This window comes from Chelmon rostratus, chromosome 2 (genome assembly GCF_017976325.1).
Source record: "Chelmon rostratus isolate fCheRos1 chromosome 2, fCheRos1.pri, whole genome shotgun sequence".
NCBI classification, from domain to species: domain Eukaryota; kingdom Metazoa; phylum Chordata; class Actinopteri; order Chaetodontiformes; family Chaetodontidae; genus Chelmon; species Chelmon rostratus.
This window is the reverse complement of record NC_055659.1, coordinates 31588019-31609177: the sequence shown is the minus strand read 5'-3', so window position 1 is coordinate 31609177 and position 21159 is coordinate 31588019. Positions and strand designations below refer to the sequence as shown.

The window sequence follows — 21159 nt, the reverse complement described above, 5'->3', positions numbered from 1 at the left end:
GTTATGGATGAAGTCCCACAACAGAACACCATTCTGGTTCTGATCAGGAAGGCTGTTTCTCCCAATCATGCCCCTCCAGGTAACACTGTCGCTACCCACATGAGCGTTGAAGTCCCCCAGTAGAACGATGGAATCCCCTCCCACGGACTCCAAGAAGGACGGGTGCTCTGCCTGCTGTTTGGCCCGTATGCCGAAACAACAGTGAGGCACCTGTCCCCAACCCGAAGGCATAGGGCAGTGACCCTCTCATTCACCGGGGAAAACTCCAACACATGGCAGCTAAAGTGGGGATAAGCAAGCCCACACCAGCCCGCCGCCTCTCACTTTTGTCAGTTTTATTCGTTCGTCCAAAACCACAAATATGTTTTGATTTCATTTTATTTAATTGATTTCAGTAATTTAATGTATGTGTTTGCTATTTTTGCTAAAAAAAATCACACGTTTGGAGACTGTCAACCCACTCGAGTTTGCAGACCTAACAAAAGCACCACTCTGCATACTACAGATATAGATAAAAATCCAGTTCACTGATCTAAAGCTCATCAAGATCTGCTCTGCTCCTGATTTCTCATCAGGCCTGCTCACCACGGAAAATGGAGGATCAGAGACCGAAAGTGCCAGCAAAATGGACATAATGCAGCTAATCATCTATTACTAGTTAGTAGTGTGCTTGTCTTCTTTACAGTCCTTTGGTACTTTTTGCAACATTAACGTTTAGCAAAAAAAATATTTTCAAGAATTTGATAATATTCAGATAGTTTCATTAAGGCTGGAGCATGTCACTGACAAAATGTAATTTTTTTCATTGATCTCAGAATTTTTCATTCCATCAGTCATTTTTTGAGTGAGTCAAATATTTTCATGAACAACAGATTTTAGCAATTGAGCTTTACTCAGTAAATGCTGGTGGCAGATTTCAGTGTAATTCCAATGAAGTTAAGGATAGAATTCTGAAAATATGCAGAAAGGTTTAATCATGAGTATTTTCCTCTCAGATATGAGACATGACAGACTGTAGTGAAAGCTCTCTTAAATGTCAGTTTGCATTTTAATTTCTGCACGAACCTCCTTCCTGTGAGGATGTGATATTTGTGGCCCTTCCTGTCCTCCTTTCCTCAGGTGACAACAATTATCAATATCAGGAAAAATAGTTATTTAAAGTTATCAGGGGAAGGAATAGGAATATACCATATTTCCTCAAATAAAAGTTGGGTGTCAAAAAAAAAAACAAAAATACATAGAAAGGCCAGTCACCAATGCAGGAAAAAAAATGGGTGGATAAACTCCCAGCGCCCATTTTATAATACTGTGCATGCCAACAAAACATACTGTAGATTTCCATTGCTTTAATTCAATAAATTCAACAACGTATTCATGGTACTTCCAACATTTTGTTGTTGTGGATCATAAGTGTTAAGTGATAAGTGTCCAACATCGGACATTACCGTTATGTCTCAGGCAAACTGTAATTTGTTGTGACGTACAAGTGCCACAATATGGCAACAACTACATGTGTTACTGTACTGTAATGAAACCAAGTCACTGAATTAACCATAACATGTTCCTGTAAATGTTTTATAATAAAAGCATTGTTAAGAAAGAAAGGGATTATGTCCACTGAAAACTAGAGCGTTAATAATATTAATTTGAAACAGACAGTTAGTATTAACTTTGAATTGACAGCATAATGTCACATAAAAGAATTTACAGGATAAAAAGAAAACAAAGGAGACTTCAGACTAAAAATAGGCCAAATATACAAAAAGAACTATAAATAAATGCCTTTGTCTAACATAAGCCTGCTTCAGATAAGGGCCCTCTGCAGTAACACTAGAATCTTAGGGTGGAAATGGTGAAAAAAGAGGGAGTAGAATAATGGAGGTCACCAAAGTCATTGAAATGGTTTGATATCGTACTTTAGGGCCATTATGAAGATTCAACATTTCTCTCAATTCAACTTATCTTTCTTTCCCTTTTGTGCAGTAAGCTGGCTCGTAAGTGGAATCGTTTGTTACGTCGTAAATGCAGAGTGTATGTGAAGTCCAGACTGTTCTACTGGTGGGTGATCGTGCTCGTCTTTCTCAATACGCTGGCCATCGCAACGGAACACCACAAGCAATCTCAGAGACTCACAAACTGGCAAGGTCAGAGTATCACACACCTTAAATGCCTTACATGCATTTCATCCTGTGTTTAACACATGAAAGTTTTCATTATTCAGCTTCCTTTTAGTGAGAGTAAACAAAACACAGCCTAATACTGGAGTTGTCTGTGTCATCTTCCTGAGGAGACAGAGAGTTTGTTATATTACTTTTGAGGCCAAAGAATGAAAATTCCTTTACATTCAGTCATTCCAAACTCATGCCTGGACTAGAGGTAGATGCACGTATACACTCATCTTCTGTATGAAATTGTTGAATGCTCACTAGGATTGCATTTGAGGATTGCAATTCAGATAATAAGTGAGTTGAAAACTATCCATGGGAATTCACAGGAATTTATGTGAAATCAAGGGAAATGTCATGAATGGAGTCAAAATATAGTGGTTGTGCTCAGGCTGTATTAACCTTGTATATGCAGATAGAAACAAACCTTTTACTATATCATAAGAAGAAAATCATTAAACCAGAAATGAAAAAATCAACAGTTTAGTCTAACTGAACTAAGAATGCTCTATCAAGCTAGATTCCACATGGCATTCCATATTCCATCCATTGCAACCATGTTTCAACACAAATGATCAGAATCCAATATCCTGTGATCATGTTTTATGTTTGTTTTGTGTACATCAGGACCTTTAATGTTATTGAAAAGACCTTCAGAGAAAATTCTGTTCTTGTTAATAGAGCCTCATTATGTGTTTCCATTTCCTGTAGATATGTACCAATACATTTTTTAATATATAACAGTAGCTTTTAAATCTTGACCAAGATCTTCTAAGGATGTCACTTGACTTAAGATTACATATGCTTTGGCTGCTGGAAAAGAATGTTTAATGACACTGCTGCTTTGCCTGAATTAAAGCCTTACACTTTATGTATTGTGCAAGCCCAGGGTAAACGTAATTCAGCACTGTTTTCACTTTGTCCAAACTATTGGGGCTGCATTTTCAAGTCCTGGAAATTTATCCCCAAATTTTCTGCCAGTCTTTTAATCATCATTTTTTTCTATGCTGTTGATTACTGATACAATTGATTGATGAAAATAACTGAATAACTCTCAATTTGTCTTTATATCTCTTGTTCTGTCTCTTCCCTTCGTCTTCAAACTGTTGCTCCCACATCCACCATCAACAGACAACGCCAATAAGATACTGCTGTCTATGTTTGCCCTTGAGATGTTCATGAAGATGTATGCTTTCGGCTTGCCCTCTTACTTCATGTCTCTCTTCAATCGGTTCGACTGCTTTGTGGTGTCCACTGGCATTACGGAGCTCATTCTTGTCCACATGGGAGTCATGTCAGTCATGGGCATCTCTGTGCTGCGGTGCATACGCCTGCTCCGCCTCCTCAAAGTCACCAGGTGAGGCATAAGAAGACTTACGGACGAGAGTGGCTAATTTCTTTTTTCTTTATAATGAACAATATGGATAACAGTACCATATTAATCGCAATTTTCTGGGCATATATACATACAACTAAACAAATATCACAGTTATTTTATCTGCGTAACTGAATTTGACATAACACAGTCGGTCAACAGACAATTGATTCATATTTATACATCACAGTGTTGTTCATGTGGCTTTAGCTTGTCTTTCAAGTTAAGTGCTATAAGGAAAGAGCAATTTGAAGTTCATAACAATATTTATCGAGGTAAAGAACAGAAAAAGCATCTTCACATCAGTCAGGATTGATTTAATTTTAGAGTGATCAAGAGCATGTATTTGGCATAGCGCAAAATGAAGCTTAGAAATGTGAAGGGTCTTTGGCAATTAGACCCCCATCATGATACCATCATTTTAATTTTATTTGTTATTTGAGGATAAGTACGGTTAAAAAAGCAGGAGTTACCGTGACATAATAGATACTGGCTTCCAAAGTTTCAGATACCTAATGTATACCAATAAATTTGTGAAGGATGTAGGCATTGGTGTATGTGCTTCATCTCATTGGTGTATGGTGCGGCTGCAATCACTGGTTATTTGCAGTCGCAAAACAAACTTGTCAGTGCTCTTTGCTTGACAAACTATATCAGGCTTGGGCAAACTACGGGCGGCCATATGCAGCCCGTTAAGCTTTTTTAATCTGGCCTGCCGAACTTGAAGAGATTATATTAATAAACCTTGTTCATGTTTTTACCCACACTCTAGATACTTTAATCGTTGTTAAGGTGCGGCGTATTACTCCATGCTTTTATGCTTTACTCTTTGACCCTCAGCCCTTCTGTAAAGATGCTAGAGCTAAGAAAAGAAAAGTGGACAGAGAATGTTGAGTTTTTAATTAGGAGTGGACAACTAAATATTTTTTTTTTTACCAAACACCTATCAACTGCTGTGTGCCTGTTTTTAAAGACTATAACATCAGCCGTCACTTTGCCACAACACATGCTAACTATGCTAGCAAGCAGTCAATAAAAGAACGGGAAGCAACTGCTCAATAACTGATGATTTATTCAATGATCTTGCATGCCCTAGATACTGGACATCTCTCAGTAATCTGGTGGCTTCTCTCTTGAACTCCGTCCGTTCCATTGCCTGCTTGCTGCTGCTCCTCTTCCTCTTCATTGTCATCTTCTCCCTGCTGGGTATGCAGGTTTTTGGAGGGAAGTTCAACTTTCCCAACCAACTTAAACCCCGCAGCACCTTTGACAGCTTCCCTCAGGCCCTCATCACTGTGTTCCAGGTACAACAGTTTTTTTTTTGTTTTGTTTTATTTGCATTGACAGAACTCCTGACTCAGCCCATCATTAGCTGCCTACTGCAGCTAAGTATATAGAACCACTCATAAATTAATGAAAAAAAGCAGTGTCTCAAAAACAAATGTGTTATTCTTTGAAATATGTTGGAATTTGCAGAAAAACAACTTTTCAGTATTGTTAAATAATATCCATACAATATATAAATATATTAGAATATTTATATATTGTATGCTGATATGTTTAGGGGTAGATTGGGGACATCACTAAACTGTTTAAATAATTTAATCATATAATATATATAGTTTTTTGTCACTTAAAGCTTTATATGACTTTATTGGATAATTAATTGATTTAAGATCTAAAAGCACAATAATGTACATCACCAATTTCAAGAACTTGTAATACAAAACTCTACTAAACTTTCATAATTAAATCCATGATCTTTTTTTGAGGGGATCACAAGGGCTACAGGGAGCTATACCTTCCACAAATACCCTCTCACAAATAACCTCCCACTCTCATGGGACCAGTGTGTTCCTGGAAAAAGGGAATATAGTCTATTACAGACCCCTAGGTGAGGACAAAAAGCAGAAGGATGCGTCCCTGGTTGGTGCGTTAATCAGACACTTCACTCCAGGCTTTGGCAGTGCTCGTAAAGAGCAGGTGGTATAGCTACCATGTGTGAATGGGTGAATGCAGGCTTGTGTTGTAAAGCACTTTGAGTGGTCAGCAGACTAGAAAAGCACTATGTCAATACCGTCAATTTCCCATTTAAAATGTTTGAATGAAAAAACGTGCAGATAGTGATGATGTTCAAGGTATTTCTTTTTTTTTTTTTTTTTTCAGATCCTGACAGGTGAGGACTGGAATGCTGTCATGTACGATGGCATCATGGCTCATGGAGGACCAGGCATGCCTGGTATCCTGGTCAGCATCTACTTCATCATCCTCTTTGTCTGTGGAAATTGTATCCTTCCACAATGTGTGTGTGTGTATGTGTGTGTGTGTATCTTTAACCAACACTCCAACCATGACAACCTCAGAACAGTTAAAATTATTGTTATAACCTTTGACGCCCCTGTCATTCAGTCATCCTTCTAAATGTCTTCCTTGCCATTGCTGTTGATAATTTGGCTGAGGCTGAATCTCTAACTTTGGCACAGAAAGAAAAGGCAGAGGAGAAAAAACGCAAGAAAGCACTCAGGTACGTCTTCCTAAATGTTAAAAGTGATACATTTAGTCATATGCATTCACCATGGGGAATGTGAGATCTCTCTCTCTCGAGCAACGCTGACCCTGCACCAGGGGAAATACAGAAGTGTAGCAATATACTGTTTATGGAGATATGGCTAACTGCGTTAACTCTGGACATTGCTGCATTGCACTGTTTTCAGATGATGTGGGTGGTAAGGTCAAAGGAGAGTGCCAAGAGGATGGGAGGAGGGCTGGCAGTATTTGTTATGCACCACATAAGAAAGGCCAGAGCAGACTGTATCTCCTGAGTTGACTCAAGTCTTCAGGAGTGCAGGGGTCAATATTAAGGACCTTTTTCGACTCTGCGGTGGCATCAGTCATCTTCCATGGAATGGTCTGCTGGGGCAGCAGCATATGGACTGCTGACAGGAAATGACTGAATAGACTGGTTAAGAAAGCCAGGTCTATCCTGCGATGCCATCTTGACCCAGTGGAGGTAGTGGGATAAAAGAGAATGATGGCTAAGCTATCATCACTGGAGAACATAAAGAACATCCCGGTAGCAAGGTTCAATTTTGTTTTTGTACCAGAGCTTGGCCTGCTTAATTCCTTTTTTTTTAGCTCTGCTCGAGCCCTGCTATAAGCCAGCCTGTCTCCAAATCTGTAGGCAGTATCCAGGGATTTCAGCAGGGACTGCGCTGTGTTGTCCAGCCATGGTTTCTGGTTGGCAAACACAGTGATGGTCCTAACAGGGAGGACAGCATCAGTCCAGAACTGAACATCGGACAATACAGATGATGTATACTCCTCCAGGTCTGCTTCTTCTCTGAACACAGTCCAGTCTGTATGCTCAAAGCAGTCCTGAAGTGCAGAGGAGGCCTCCTCAGTCCATGTCTGTACTGTCCTGGTGGTCGGCTTTGTTCTGCAGGCCAGAGGCTTGTAGGCAGAAATAAGTTTCACTGAGATGTGGTCTGACATGACCAGGTGTGGAGCTGCTGCAGCCTTGTAAGCAGCAGGGATGTTACAGTCAACCTGATCCAAAATGTTAACTTGGGCCCACATCATACTAAGTTGCCCAGAGGTGATTGGGGCCTCCTCCAATAGTGGACGGGCTTTTTTAGACTCAAGATGGGCATTACAAATTTATGGACCACACTGAAAAACTGTTTTTGCCAAATGAACGGTTCTGTGAACACTCAATGTCTAGTGAAAAAGATGGATGGTGTTTACCTTATGACCGGTGGGTAAATCATTGTCACAAGACACTTATGTCTTTGAACACCACATCTACACCATAGTCTGAAAATGTTAATGAGCCAAAACAACATGAGGGTTGCCAACTTTTCAAAACACTTTGCTTGGCATCTCAGTCAGACCAACAAGCAAAGCAACGAAATCATCTGTGACCATAATGCCATTACTATGAAACATTAATTCGTCTGTACATCTGTCCGACTCTGTCTCAAATTGTTTCTGTACACCTTCTCGCATTGAAGGATAATTTACAAGTGTGCCATCAACATAAGCCTAAAAAAAATCACATAATTCTTGCAGAACTGAAGAGGAGTCAATGATCCTATAGTATTCAAAGCTTAGGGATTTGAAGAATGGCAAGCCATGACGGTTGAAGGTTCATCATCTGGAGAGGAAGATCCTAGACATCTTGCAATACCCTGAGTTGTAGGTCCGAGACTTTTTCTGCAGCCTTCTCCAAAGCAGATGACAGGTTCTGTGATTCTGGATGACCCACTCATTGAAACTGTCTAAAAGCACCAAAATACACATCAAATAATGCCAACCACAGTGATGATTGAAGGTTTAAAAAGACAATTATTGTAGCTGCATTAAGGAGATGCATCTTAGTACAAACTCAGTCAGCAGTCAAAGTATTTTCCAAAAAATACAGTTTTTATGGTTTTCTCCACAAATTTTCTTCTGATTTGCTAACTTTCTAAAGAAACCTTGCATTTGACCAATTGACAAGGAGCAACACGGTATCTATGCACTGATCTTGACATCATTGATTTATTTTAACTCCACTTCAAAATCTTGCCAATTGCCACAAAGTCATGCCCTGAGCATACAGGGTATCAGGCCAGGACTCCAATCAGGACTCAGATGCAGAGATTTTAATGAACACAGGTTTATTATCAGGAAACCGAGAGACCTCTTCGCTGAATGACAAAGAAAAAGGCTATGAAATAATGGTTCATCTATCTGGGGCAAGGTAGCAAGGTTGCAGAAATCACTCACTATATAAAGCAATGAAATAAACAATATAACAAATGCTCCAAATGGAGGATAAGGAAAAGAACACTCAGGGCTACAAAATTTAAACAAACAAAATCATTCCAGAGGGAGGATGAACTCAAAAGGGTATAAAATGAAAAACAATCCAAAAGGGAGGAAACCAGACTAGAAAAAATACCCCCAAATTAAATTCACTTCTATAAATCAGTGGAGGACCTACAACAGATAAAGGACAATGACAATGAAACAAAAACACTCTTAAGGAGGACTATGGCACTACTATGAACAAAACAAAGAACAAGACAGCAAAACTATGGGGCTCTCTTTAACTGGCTTTACCTGACTGACATGGAAGGTGGGGTGGACCCCGAGGGAGTGGGGCAGGTGGAGGCGGACAGCTGCAGGACCAACAACCTTGGTGATCGGAAACAGGCCAACGAATCGTGGTGCCAACTTTCCGCTGCTTTCTTGACCCGATCCCCTTGGCGGATGAGCACCTGCCAAGCCGCAGCCCAGATGCGTTGGCAACAATTGATCATGGCGTGGGCAGAGGGGACTGAGACTTCGGGCTCTTGATCTGTGAAAACTGGGGGATCATAACCATATACACATTTGACAGATGAAAATCTTGTGGATGAGGTGGGTAAGGAATTATGTGCATATTCGACCCAGACCTGGTGTTTGCTCCATGTTGAGGGATTCTGGGACACCAGGCACAGGAGACCGGTTTCCAGCTGCTGGTTGACAGGTTCGGACTGGCCATTAGCTGGGCGATAGCCTGAAGTCAGGCTAGAATTCCCTCCAGAACCGTGAATTGAACATGAACATGAATTGGGGCCCCTGGTCTGAAACAATATCCTTAGGAAACCCATGAATTTTGAAAACATGATTTATCATAATCTCAGCCGTTTCTTTGGCTGACGGTAGTTTGGGCAAAGCAATGAATCTGGTCATTTTAGAAAATCTATCGAAGACTGGGAGCCCTGTGACAAAGTCCATGGATGTGTCAGACCATGGTCTGGAGGGAATGGGCTGCAGTTGCAGTAGACCCACGCGTGACCCGGAGGACGTCTTGTTCCATGCACAGATCTAAAATGCCTCAACGTACTCCTGGACCTCCAGCTCCATGGACGGCCACCAGAACCTGCGGGACATGGCGAACATAGTCCGTTAAACCCCTGGATAACAGGAAAGCAGCGAGGACTGGGCCAGTGAACCACCTGTGGTTGCAGATTGACAGGAACAAACAATCGATTCTCTGGGCATCCACTCCGAATGCTGCGAAAGCACCGCTCTGATGCCCTTGTTGGAAGCATCCACCTCCACCACAAATTGCCACTGGGGATCAGGCATGGTAAGAATCGGCACCGTGGTGAAGCAGGCCTTGAGTCTTGAAACGCAGTCTCGGCTTTTGGTGACCAGGAAAACCGCATCTTGGAGGAGGTGAGTGCATGCAGGGAAGCCGCTATAGCGCTGAAGCCTCTGATGAACCGCCTGTAAAAGTTAGCAAATCCGAGGAACTGCTGAATCTTTTTGCGGCTATCAGGAGTGGGCCATTCGGTCACAGCGCAAACTTTAGCCAGGTCCATCTGCACTCTTCCAGGGGCTACAATAAAGCCCAGGAAGGAGATGGTTTTAGCATGAAGCTCACTCTTTTCGGCTTTAACAAAAAACTTGTGGTCTGACAGATGCTGTTGTACAGTCGATACGTGTCTTTTGTTAGTTTCTAGGTCTGGAGAGTAGATAAACGTCTCAATAGACGTAAACAAACGGGTCTAAGAATTCTCTTAATACGTCGTTAAACATGGCTTGAAATACAGCGGGGGCACTGGTGAGGCTGAATGGCATTACCAAGTACTCATAGTGACCACTGGGCGTGTTAAACCCTGTTCTCCCTCCCTGATTCTGACTAAGTGATAGGCATTATGAAGATCTGACATAGTAAAAACTTTAGCCTGCTGGAGTTGATCAAAAACTGATGTCATGAGAGGGAGTGGGAAACAGTTCTTAACCGTGATTTCATTAAGGTGGCTGTAATCTATATATGGCCTAAAGGACCTGTTTTTTTTGGCAATGAAGAAAACCCCAGCACCGGCTGGAGACGACGAGGGATGAATAAGCCCCACCTTGAGTGAGGTCTCAATGAATACATTGAGACTTCACTGAAGGCAGGGGAGGAAGCGTTTCTGTCATAGCTGCTTTCTCGGGTCCGGAGACTGAATACAGGCATCCCTTTGGGATGGTTGAGCTGGGAATTAAGTCTATGGTGCAGTCTTAAGGTCGATGTGGTGGAAGTGACATGGCCTTTGATTTGCTAAATACCTCTCGGAGGTGATGGTAACAGGAAAGCACGGAGTTCAGGTTAGTCTCAGTGTCTATGGTAGCATGAAGAGAAACAGGATTAAAAGTTGGCATGTTTTCCCCTGGAACAGGGTTGCGCTCACAGTGATGATACACTCATATCCTCATCCCAAAATAGCCCCAGTTTTCCAGTCTGTGTGGGGGTTATGTCTGCGCAGCTAGGGATAACCAAGAACCAGAGTCTGTGATGGTGATTAAAACAGGAAAAAGTTTGTTAGTTCCATATGACCCTGAATTTGAAGTTCCAGTGGTTCGGTAGTATGAGTGATGGTGAACAGCTCTTTACCGTCCAGTGCTCAGGCTCGAACCAGGGTAACTAATGGCTCCGATTTGAGTCCCAGCTTGGCTGCCAAGGTCCAGGCCATCAGACTCTCATCGGCCCCTGAGTCTATGAGTGCCCGAAGAGTAGTGGTGGCGGCGTGGTGTCTTACATTGACGGGTGTGAGGACTCGTGGAGATCGGTCAGAGGGTGTGAGTAAACTCACAGTCTTGTTTCCCTTGACTGGACATGAGGCCACAAGGTGATTAGCCTCCCTGCAGTCAAAGCACCGACCTTCCAGCTGTCGTGCCTCCAGCGTCAGCCGTGCCCAGCCGAGTTGCATGGGTTCAGATCCTCCGCTCGTGGAAGACGGAGGAAGCAGTTCTGAGAGCAAATGTCAGAGCTCCAGCTGGCCGGGTGTCTGGGTGCGTGGTGTTCTCCCTTCGGAGAGTCTGCTTCCTTGACGATGCTTGAGTTTGTTGATTCGGTTGTCGGTTCGAATTGCCAGGGCGATGAGACAGTCCAGGTCCGGAGGCAGATCCAGAGACACCAGTATCTCCTGGATGGCCATAGAGAGACCCTTCAGGAACACGTCGTACAGGGCGGTGGAGTTCCACCCACTCACCGCCAGAGTTTGGAAGTGGATGGCATAGTCGCAAATGGAGCCACTGCCCTGTCTCAACCCATTCAGTTCTCTAGCCTTCTCTCGGTCTGTGGACACTGGATCGAAAGTTCTCACGAGGGCAGCTTTAAAGTCTGTGAGCGAGCTACACAGTGTCTACTACTATCATGCTGTCTTGTTCTTTGTTTTGTTCAAAGAAGTGCCATAGCCCTCCTTAAGAGTGTTTTTGTTTCATAGCCATTGTTCTTCATAGTTTAAGTTTTTGCCTTCTTGTTCTTTGTTTTGCTCATAGTTGTGTCATAGTCCTCTTTAAGAATGTAATGGGGAACAGGTGGAGACAATAGGTAATCAGGGCGGACACATTGGTGACACATGAGGAAGGGTAAGTGCTCTGAAGCGAGAGGAGAGTTAGACTTTCAAAATAAAACAGGAAATGACAAGACAGAAAACCCAAGACGAGACAAACCTCACCATGGTGTGACACAGGGATGATGCCGACTCATATCATAACATAGAAACATTCACAGGACATTATCCTTCCTCCCCTTTCTGTGCTCATGGTTCACTGATCATTTGTTTTCAATCTTGCCTCACTTAATGTAGCCCTTTCTCCAAACACTGTGACACAGAATATACTAAGATAATATACAGACTAAAGTATAATTGATTTTATGTCCACACTTTACCCTGATCTGTGCCTTGACGCAATCATGTCTCACAGGTCTGCAGGCAATTCTCTTGACCTCATACCTTGCTTTTCTCTCTGACATACATCATCAACTGGGCAAAACAGGTGTAGTGACTTTCCTTGATATGTCCAGCAAATTCATTTGGGCACAGATGGACTCCAAGTTTTAGAAGTATCTGAAGCGGGATTGATAGAAGTAGGATGTGTGACGTGTAGGGTGCAGAGAGACCCAGGAGCGGAAACGGAGAAGGTTAACAGTGATTTATTTCATAACAAACAGTCAGTGCAAAAACACGAGGCAGGAGATCCACAAACTAAACTCAAAAGGAGGTCCAGAGAGTGCTGGGCTGTGCGAGACACGAGAGGCACTGGAAAATAAAAGAGAGGAGCCAATAATTATTCCACAAGAAGTTCACAACACTGAGAGATCAAAAAGTTACCACAAGCAGGTTTGAGCCGACTGGTACCACGATATGACGGTGTATACTCTGGTGTTGAGGAGCGTCTCAGCAGCCTAGAAATAGGCATCTTGATAGCGGAAGTGATTTCAGGTGTGTCCAATCACTCCTCGATGCCGTGGGGGAAGGGTGCCTCCAGAGAAAAATAAAGTTAGCCCGAAAACACAACAACACAGGAAGTGAAACTTGCCTAAATAAGTGCACCCCCCCCTCAATGAACGCCACCTGGCGTTCTACCTGGCTTGTCTGGATGAGCAGCATAGAAGTTGCGAAGCTGGAGCACACCGCTTCAACAGGGAGACGTGGAAGGTGGGATGGATCTTCATAGACTCTGGCAGTTTGAGCTTGACAGCAGATGGGTTAATGATCTTCGGGATTTCAAACGGACCAACAAAGCGAGGGGAAAGCTTACGTGACTCGACGTCCAAAGGAAGATCCCGTGAAGACAACCACACCTTCTGACCCAGGCGATACTCCGGGGGGGGGGGGGGGGGGGAGTGATGAGCATTGGCCAGCCTCTTGTTCCTCTCAGCTGAGCGAGTAAGGGCGGCTTTAGCCGAGCGCCACACCTCCTTTATTCTCCGGAGATGTTCCTTCACAGATGGCACAGCCACAGCAATCTCCTGCTCGGAAAACAGGGGGGGTTGATAGCCCAAACAGCACATGAAAGGCGACATACCTGTGGCTGCGCAGGAGAGGGAGTTGTGGGCGTATTCTATCCACGGGAGTTGAGAGCCCCCGGAGACGGGGTGATGTGCAGCCACGCAGCGAAGGGCTGACTCCAGGTTCTGGTTGGCTCGCTCTGTCTGGCCGTTGGTCTGAGGATGATACCCAGAGGACAGGCTCGCCGTGGCACCCACTGCCTTGCAAAACTCCTTCCAGACTTGTGATGCAAACTGTGGCCCCCGATCTGAGACCACATCGAGGGGAATCCCGTGGAGCTTGAACAAGCTTGGTTAATCAAAATACTAGTAGTCTCGAGGGCAGAAGGCAGTTTAGGCAAAGGCACAAAATGAACGGACTTTGAGAAGCGATCAACAGTGGTTAATACAACAGTGTCACCTTCAGAGGGAGGAAGACCAGTGACAAAGTCCACAGCAATGTGGGACCACGGGCGACTTGGGATGGGCAAGGGGCGTAGCAACCCCGCAGGAGGCTGATGGGAAGCCTTACCGCGGGCACAGACAGAGCAAGCAGAGATAAACTCACAGGTGTCTCGGTACATTCTGGGCCACCAGAAACTCTGGCGGAGGAACTGGAGCGTGCGGTTAAAACCAGGGTGGCAAGTAAGCTTGGAAGAGTGGGCCCACTGGAGAACCTGGGATCGGACAGCATCGGGAACAAACTTCCGATTGGGGGGACCAGATCCCGGGTCCGGTTGTAGTTCTTGTGCCCGGAGAACGATGGACTCAATTTCCCACGTAGCCATCCCCACGAAGCAAGCTGGAGGAAGAATGGAGTCTTGATGCTCCTAGTCCGAGGGAGGAGCATACTGGCGAGACAGGGCGTCAGGTTTGACGTTACGGAAACCAGGGCGATACGACAGGGTGAAATTAAAGCGACTCAAAAACAATGCCCACTGGGCTTGGCAAGGGTTCAGTCTCTTAGCAGACCTTAAATAGGTGAGGTTTTTGTGGTCAGTCCAAATCAAAAAAGGGACTGTAGCGCCCTCTAACCAGTGCCTCCACTCTTGAAGAGCCCAAATCACAGCCAGCAACTCTACTCATTACCTACGTCGTAATTCCGCTCCGCTTGGGAGAGTCGCCGGAAGAAGAAAGCACAGGGATGCAACTTGTGAGTTTGTGGGTCTCTCTGGGAAAGGACCCCACCAGTGCCAGAGTCAGAGGCATCAACCTCGACCACGAATTGGAGTGCGGGGTCGGGATGTTTGAGCACCAGGGCGGAAGTGAAAAGAGCTTGGAGATGAGAGAAAGCCTGTTGTGCCTCAGGAGACCACTGGAAGGGGGATTTGGCCAAGGTGAGCCGAGTAAGGGGGAGAGCCACTTCGCTGTAGTCACGGATGAAGCGGCGGTAGAAGTTGGCGAAGCCGAGAAACTTCTGCAGCTCCTTCCTAGTGGTGGGCACAGGCCACTCCGTGACAGCCTGAATCTTAGCTGGGTCAGGTTTCAGCTGGCCCTTGGCGATGATGTGACCCAGAAAACTAACTGAGTCTGCATGAAACTCGCATTTCTCAGCTTTAACATACAGGTTGTTCTCTAGCAGCCTCTGGAGAATCAGCCTGACATGCTGTTTGTGTTTGTCTAGGTCACGAGAAAAAATCAAAATATCATCTAAGTAAACAAAAACAAACCTGTTTAACATGTCTCTGAGCACGTCATTAATTAAGGCTTGAAATACCGCTGGAGCGTTGGTGAGACCAAAAGGCATGACTAGATATTCAAAATGCCCCAGGGGTGTATTGAACGCAGTCTTCCATTCATCTCCCTCTTTTATCCGGACAAGGTGATACGCATTGCGTAGATCCAGTTTGGAAAAGATGGTGGCTGAACAGAGGGGTTCGAAGGAAGGGTCGATGAGAGGAAGAGAATACTAGTTCTTTACCTTGAATTCATTGAGACCTGGAAAGTCGATGCAGGGACGAAGGGAGGCGTCTTTCTTCTTGACAAAAAAGAAGCCTGCCCCCACAGGTGAGGAGGAAGGGCGGATGAGACCAGAGGCAAGCGAATCATGGATGTACGTCTCCATGGCCTCCTTCTCCGGGCGTGACAGGTTGTACATGCGACTAGAGGGCAGGGGGGCACCTGGGAGAAGGTCAATGGAGCAGTCATAGGGGTGATGGGGAGGCAGAGTCAGGGCTAGCTCTTTGCTAAACACTGGGGCGAGGTCATGATACTCAGGGGGCATGTTAGTGAGCACAGGAGTAGTGGGAGGAGAAGACTGGGCGCGAGGGGTGAGGGGGTTGGCCGAGCGGAGACAATGGGCATGACAGAAGGGACTCCAGGTGGTAATGCTGGCTGTTTTCCAGTCTATCAGGGGGTTATGTTTGAGCAGCCAGGGGAGGCCCAGAATCTGAGGGGAAGGGATGACTACCAACTAGATGTCTTCTCTATAATTACCAGAAATAATGAGAGTAATGGGGACAATACGTTGCTTAACCTGAGCAATCCGCCGGCCATCGAGAGTTGTTACATTCCTAGGGGCAGGAAGGGATTCCAGAGGCAAGTTAAGCTGGGCAGCAGTAACTCGTCATGAATAAAACTCTCGTCTGCACCGGAGTCCATCAGGACCTTTAAGGGGACAGAATCTCTACCCCAAAGCAGGCAGGAGGAAACAGTCATGCGGGAAGGAGAGCTTGAAGTGGGGGATGTCTGACTCACCAGTGCACTCTCCGTCACGGGTGAGCCGTGCCCTTTTGGCGTCTGAGGACAGTTTGCCAGATAATGCCCTCCCTGGCTGCAGTAAATGCAGAGCCTTTGGTCGAAACGCTGCTGCCTTTTGCTGGGGTGTAGACGGGTCCGACCCAGTTGCATGGGCTCCGCCGGGGGAGAGGAGGAAGTGGTCGGGGCAGCAGGGTGACCGGAGGGTCCGAGGCTGGCGTAAGGGAGTGCGGGGAGGGTTGGCTCGTGAACACGAGAGAAGCGAGTCTGAGATTTCTCTCTCTGTCTCTCCCTCAGGGGGTTATCTATACGTATAGCAAGAGAAATTAATGACTCTAGTGAATCTGGTTCATCCCTGGAAGCTAGTTCGTCTTTTAATTCACTAGAGAGACTTCGTAAAAACACTCCCCGTAGTTCTAGCTCCCCCCACCCGCTCTCTGAAGCTGCAATCCTAAAGTCGATGGAGAAATCAGCCACCGATCTAGAGCCCTACACGAGGGAAAACAAGCGTTTAGCTACCTCCTGTCCCTGTCGAGAGTGATCAAAAATCCTGCAAAGTTCTCTAGAGAAATTATCAAATGATGGGAGAATGCTGTTCCCAAAGGGCAGTAGCCCACTGCGCTGCTCTACCCCGTAACAAACTTACCGTATAGGCTATCTTTGCTTGGTCTGACGGATAGATAAAGGGCTGTTGTTCAAAAACTAGAGAACAACGTAAAATAACCCCCCCGGCACTCCCAATCCCACCTGAAAAGGGTTCGGGGGCCGGCACATGGGGCTCTTTCTGAGAGCCAGACAGAGGGGTAGGCAGGGCTGGGGTAGGCGCTGGTGGGGGCGCTGGTAGTGCAGGGATCACGGGGGAGGGAGAGCCGCGAGTGTCCGGGCGGCTGAGCTGAGCAGTGAGGTCGCGGACTTGAGGTTTGAGGTTTTGAATCGCCTCCATAACTCCTTGGAGCATGTCCTCATGCTGACCGAGTTGTTGTCCTTGGTGGGCGAGAGCAACCCGAATGGGGTCCGGTTCCGCTGGGTCCATTGTGACCAGAGTATTCTGTGACGTGTAGGGTGCAGAGAGACCCAGGAGCGGAAATGGAGAAGGTTAACAGTGATTTATTTCACAACAAACAGTCAGTGCAAAAACACAAGGCAAGAGATCCACAAACTAAACTCAAAAGGAGGTCCAGAGAGTGCTGGGCTCTGCGGGCACGAGAGGCACTGGAAAATAAAAGAGAGGAGACAACAATTACTCCACAAGAAGTTCACAACACTGATAGATCAAAAAGTTACTACAAGCAGGTTTGAGCCGACTGGTACCACGATATGACGGTGTATACTCTGGCGTCGAGGAGCGTCTCAGCAGCCTAGAAATAGGCGTCTTGATAGCGGAAGTGATTTGAGGTGTGTCCAATCACTCCTCGACGCCGCGGGGAAAGGGTGCCTGCAGAGAAAAAGAAAGTTAGCCCAAAAACACAACAACACAGGAAGTGGAACTTGCCAAAATAAGTGCACCGGAAATACAAACCACAACACGATGTACCAGAAACAAACTGAGTAACAAAACAAAGACTCTGAATTCATATGTGTGGCAGCAGAGGGGGTCGGGGTGAAGGATGGATCTAATCTAGTAACTGTTACGCGAATTTTGATTAGACCAATCACACCCAAACAGTTGGAGAGATTGATAGTCAAATTGACAATAGTAACCGACAACGCCACCCCAGGAATTTCACCTGGAGAATTATGCTAACCCTTTCCACAGCAGATATAGCACACAAGTTCGTTTTACTGATGAAGGCTTGAGACTGGGTCCAGTATAAATAATATGTTCTTTTATTTAACAATTATAAGTTTAACACAATTCATCAATAAAATTGTTACGCACACACACACATTCAAGCACTCCCGAGACCAACCCAACAAAATAAACACAAGAGCAAATAACTAAATTGGGCTTAACTCATAGTTAACCTAATAAACCACACAAATTAACAAAACCCCACAAAATACACAACAAAGGACAAATAATTAAATTGGGTTAAATCCGGGTTAAATTAATTGGACCACACAAATGAACAGAACCAAACCCATGCAAACAAAAGAAAATGGTCAAATAACCCACAGCAGATAAACAAAGATAATCAGTAATAATCTTGAATTTATCAAAATTAATAAACTCCAATAAACATGCAAAGCAATCAAAGAAAGATGATAATAAAGAAGAAGTAAAGCAAATAAACATGCAAAGCAATCCAAACGCAAGGCAAAGGACTAAGATAATAACTGCCATAATGACTGCCAGCAACAGCAACGCTGGGGGTGCAGGTTAGATGAATGGAACCAAATAATTGTTCAGCAGGTACACGAAACGGCAACACATCAGGTAACACAGATCGGCGAAACAGCAGGTAACACCGATCGGCAAAACAGCAGGTGACCCGATAGGCAAAACAGCAGCCAGCTGATGCGGCGTGCCGAGGGGCGGAGTTAGAGCCGGCAGAGCGGACTGCACACACGTGCACCCTGCCATTGAAAGACACCTTTTCAGAAACTAAAACTATCAACTATGCTGGTAACTTTCGCATCATGAGGTTTACATACCGTCAGGAGAACGACCATCACAAGGTGAGGAAGAGGAGAGCTCCGCGCCGCAGCGGCGCGACCACAAATGCGGCCGAGGACCGAGGACCGCGGACCACCCACCTCCACACTACAGCACGTGAGACGAGGCGCAGAGGGAGAGACACTCTATGGGCCGCGATTGTCTCCGACCATGGAGATGGGACACCTAAGTGCAGGAACTGCATGAGGGACAAGAGACTAACTTTAATGATGCCCGCAAAACTTTAAAGCGCACAGAACAACGCAGCACTACACATACCCGAGGACCGGCGAGCCGAGCGATCCGGCATGAGGCGACCAGGTGAGCAACTGGTGGAGGCGGGGCAACCGGAAGCTTCAGGCAAGAGAGCTCCCAGGGCACAACCACCCACCTTTATAGACTGCGCCCCAAGCAGAGTCAAGCTGAGACCGCAGCACCAATTAAGGCAGCACACAGCTACAGCCCTACTGCTACATATGTAAATTAGACATTTCAGTGTTTGTTTTGTCAGTGGTTTTAACAGACTCTAATGCTGAGCTCAGAGTAGAGAAGAGACAGGAATATGGGCAGTAAACAGTTTTAATTTTTAAGTTCAAACAAGCAAACCGGTAATCAGCTCCAACAGATAATCAGAGTTCAAAATGTACAACGTCCAAGTTGTCCCAGATCTGAATCCCAGGGTGAGCAAACATATGTAGTCCAACAAGGTCCAAGGGTGGGGGTTCCAGTGATCCGAGGTTTCCACTGAAGGTACAGACAGACTGGGTCCAGATGATGCTTGAAGTGGCAGGATTTCCACTTGAAGTCTTTCAGAGGGAGTAGACAGGCAGGGCACAGATGGGAGTAGGTGACTGGAATCCCCTGAGCACAAAAACATGAACTCATCAGGTAACTGAACACAAAAGGTACAAGACAGACTGCACTAAGCACAACGAAGAGGTCTCTTTTATTACCACTCTGGTAGGCAGTAGATTCAACAAATACTGGTTTGTCCTGGGTTCTTATACTGTGTGGCCATGTGGTCTTGATTGTACGATAAATAAATAAATGTATAAAAACCTCTGAAAACCTGTTTTTTACCATTGTGGAGTAGTGTGTGTGTATTAATGAGGAGCATTTCAACTCTGAGTCTGAAACAAAATTTGGAAAAACTGAAAGGACCTGGATGCATTGTTTACACAGTAAGATGTGAGACGTTGGCTAATTTATATAAGAATCAACATACGCAGTTGTGAGGCTACTTCCATGAAGCACACTCATGTCCCTAATTTCTAAATGAATGATGATGATGGATCTGGTGTACAATTACAATACATCACATATAGTTGTTTTAATCAGAACAACATGATAATTAAAGTTGTAAAATAGATTAGATTAGAACAAGAACAACTTTCAAGTAATGAACAACTTTCAAGTAGGGAACAACTTTCAACTAAAGAAAGTTGTTCAATTAAATACTGCTTTTCTTTAACGCCGAAGGACCACAACCAGTCGAATTAACCATTCTGTTGATTTATAGGGCCATCATGCCTGATAAAGTATCTGAAGAGAAAGCAAATCTGGCAAAGAAGTTAGCTGAGCAAAGGGCCAAGGGAGTAGAAGGCATCCCTACTACCGCTAAGGTGAGGCACACAAGAGCATTCATTGACCATGTGAATTTAACGATATATATTTTTTCCCTTTCCTATCTTTCAACTTTTTCATTTTGAAACCTGCAGCTCAAAATCGATGAGTTTGAGTCAAATGTCAATGAGATCAAAGACCCATTCCCTCCTGCAGACTTTCCTGGTAAATCCCAATGTCTCCACACTGTATTGTTAATCACACTATTCTAAAGTCTGAAGTAAGAGAGGCCTCTGGTAATCCCTCCTCCTTTCTGTTGGCTAGGTGATGATGAGGAGGAGGACCCTGAAATCCCAGAAAGCCCTAGACCTCGTCCAATGGCAGATCTGCAGTTAAAGGAGGAAGCAGTGCCAATGCCCGAAGCAAGCTCATTTTTTATCTTTGGACCTCAGAACAAGTATGATGCTGGTTATTGTTGGTGTTTATCAAAACGAAAATGTAGCAATAACACATAGAATGAAAGTGGCATAGAGCAATCAAATAAATGTCAAAACATATTTAATTGACTTCAATTGACTGCTTCATAGGCAAGCTGGGCCAAACAGCATGTATCATATTGTTGTACTATAGCCTTCTATCAATATTTTCATAGTGCTACGGTCTTAGTTTTCATTTGTCAGCTTTGATTGTCTGTCAAGCTGTAAGAAGACAGTTCTTTGCTAATATGAGCCTGTCACAAGACAGGAGAGAATAGTTGAGTGACTTGTGTCTTGCCCTGAGGCCTTGTTTGTGTTTTCGCTCTCACTCTCTCACACCCTTCCACCACGCCTCCTCTTTTTAGTGGTCTGTTTTGGTTGCACTTATCTTTATTTTACACCATAAATCACAACACATTCACAAGTCCACACACCATCACTACACTATACAAATCTTCTGAATGGCCATTTTAGACATTTGATTGCAGTGCACG

General features: G+C 44.8%; 1 protein-coding gene across 1 annotated transcript in view; it reads left to right on the top strand.

Moving 5' to 3' along the window:
- Positions 1-21159, top strand: part of LOC121618708 (dihydropyridine-sensitive L-type skeletal muscle calcium channel subunit alpha-1-like) — a 168948-nt gene that overhangs the window by 20611 nt on the left and 127178 nt on the right. The window contains exons 9-17 of the mRNA XM_041954272.1: positions 576-657; positions 1984-2144; positions 3297-3522; positions 4637-4844; positions 5707-5827; positions 5950-6064; positions 20146-20248; positions 20345-20414; positions 20514-20646. Coding sequence (XP_041810206.1) covers positions 576-657; positions 1984-2144; positions 3297-3522; positions 4637-4844; positions 5707-5827; positions 5950-6064; positions 20146-20248; positions 20345-20414; positions 20514-20646 — 1219 coding nt within the window. The remainder of the gene's footprint in view (positions 1-575; positions 658-1983; positions 2145-3296; positions 3523-4636; positions 4845-5706; positions 5828-5949; positions 6065-20145; positions 20249-20344; positions 20415-20513; positions 20647-21159) is intronic.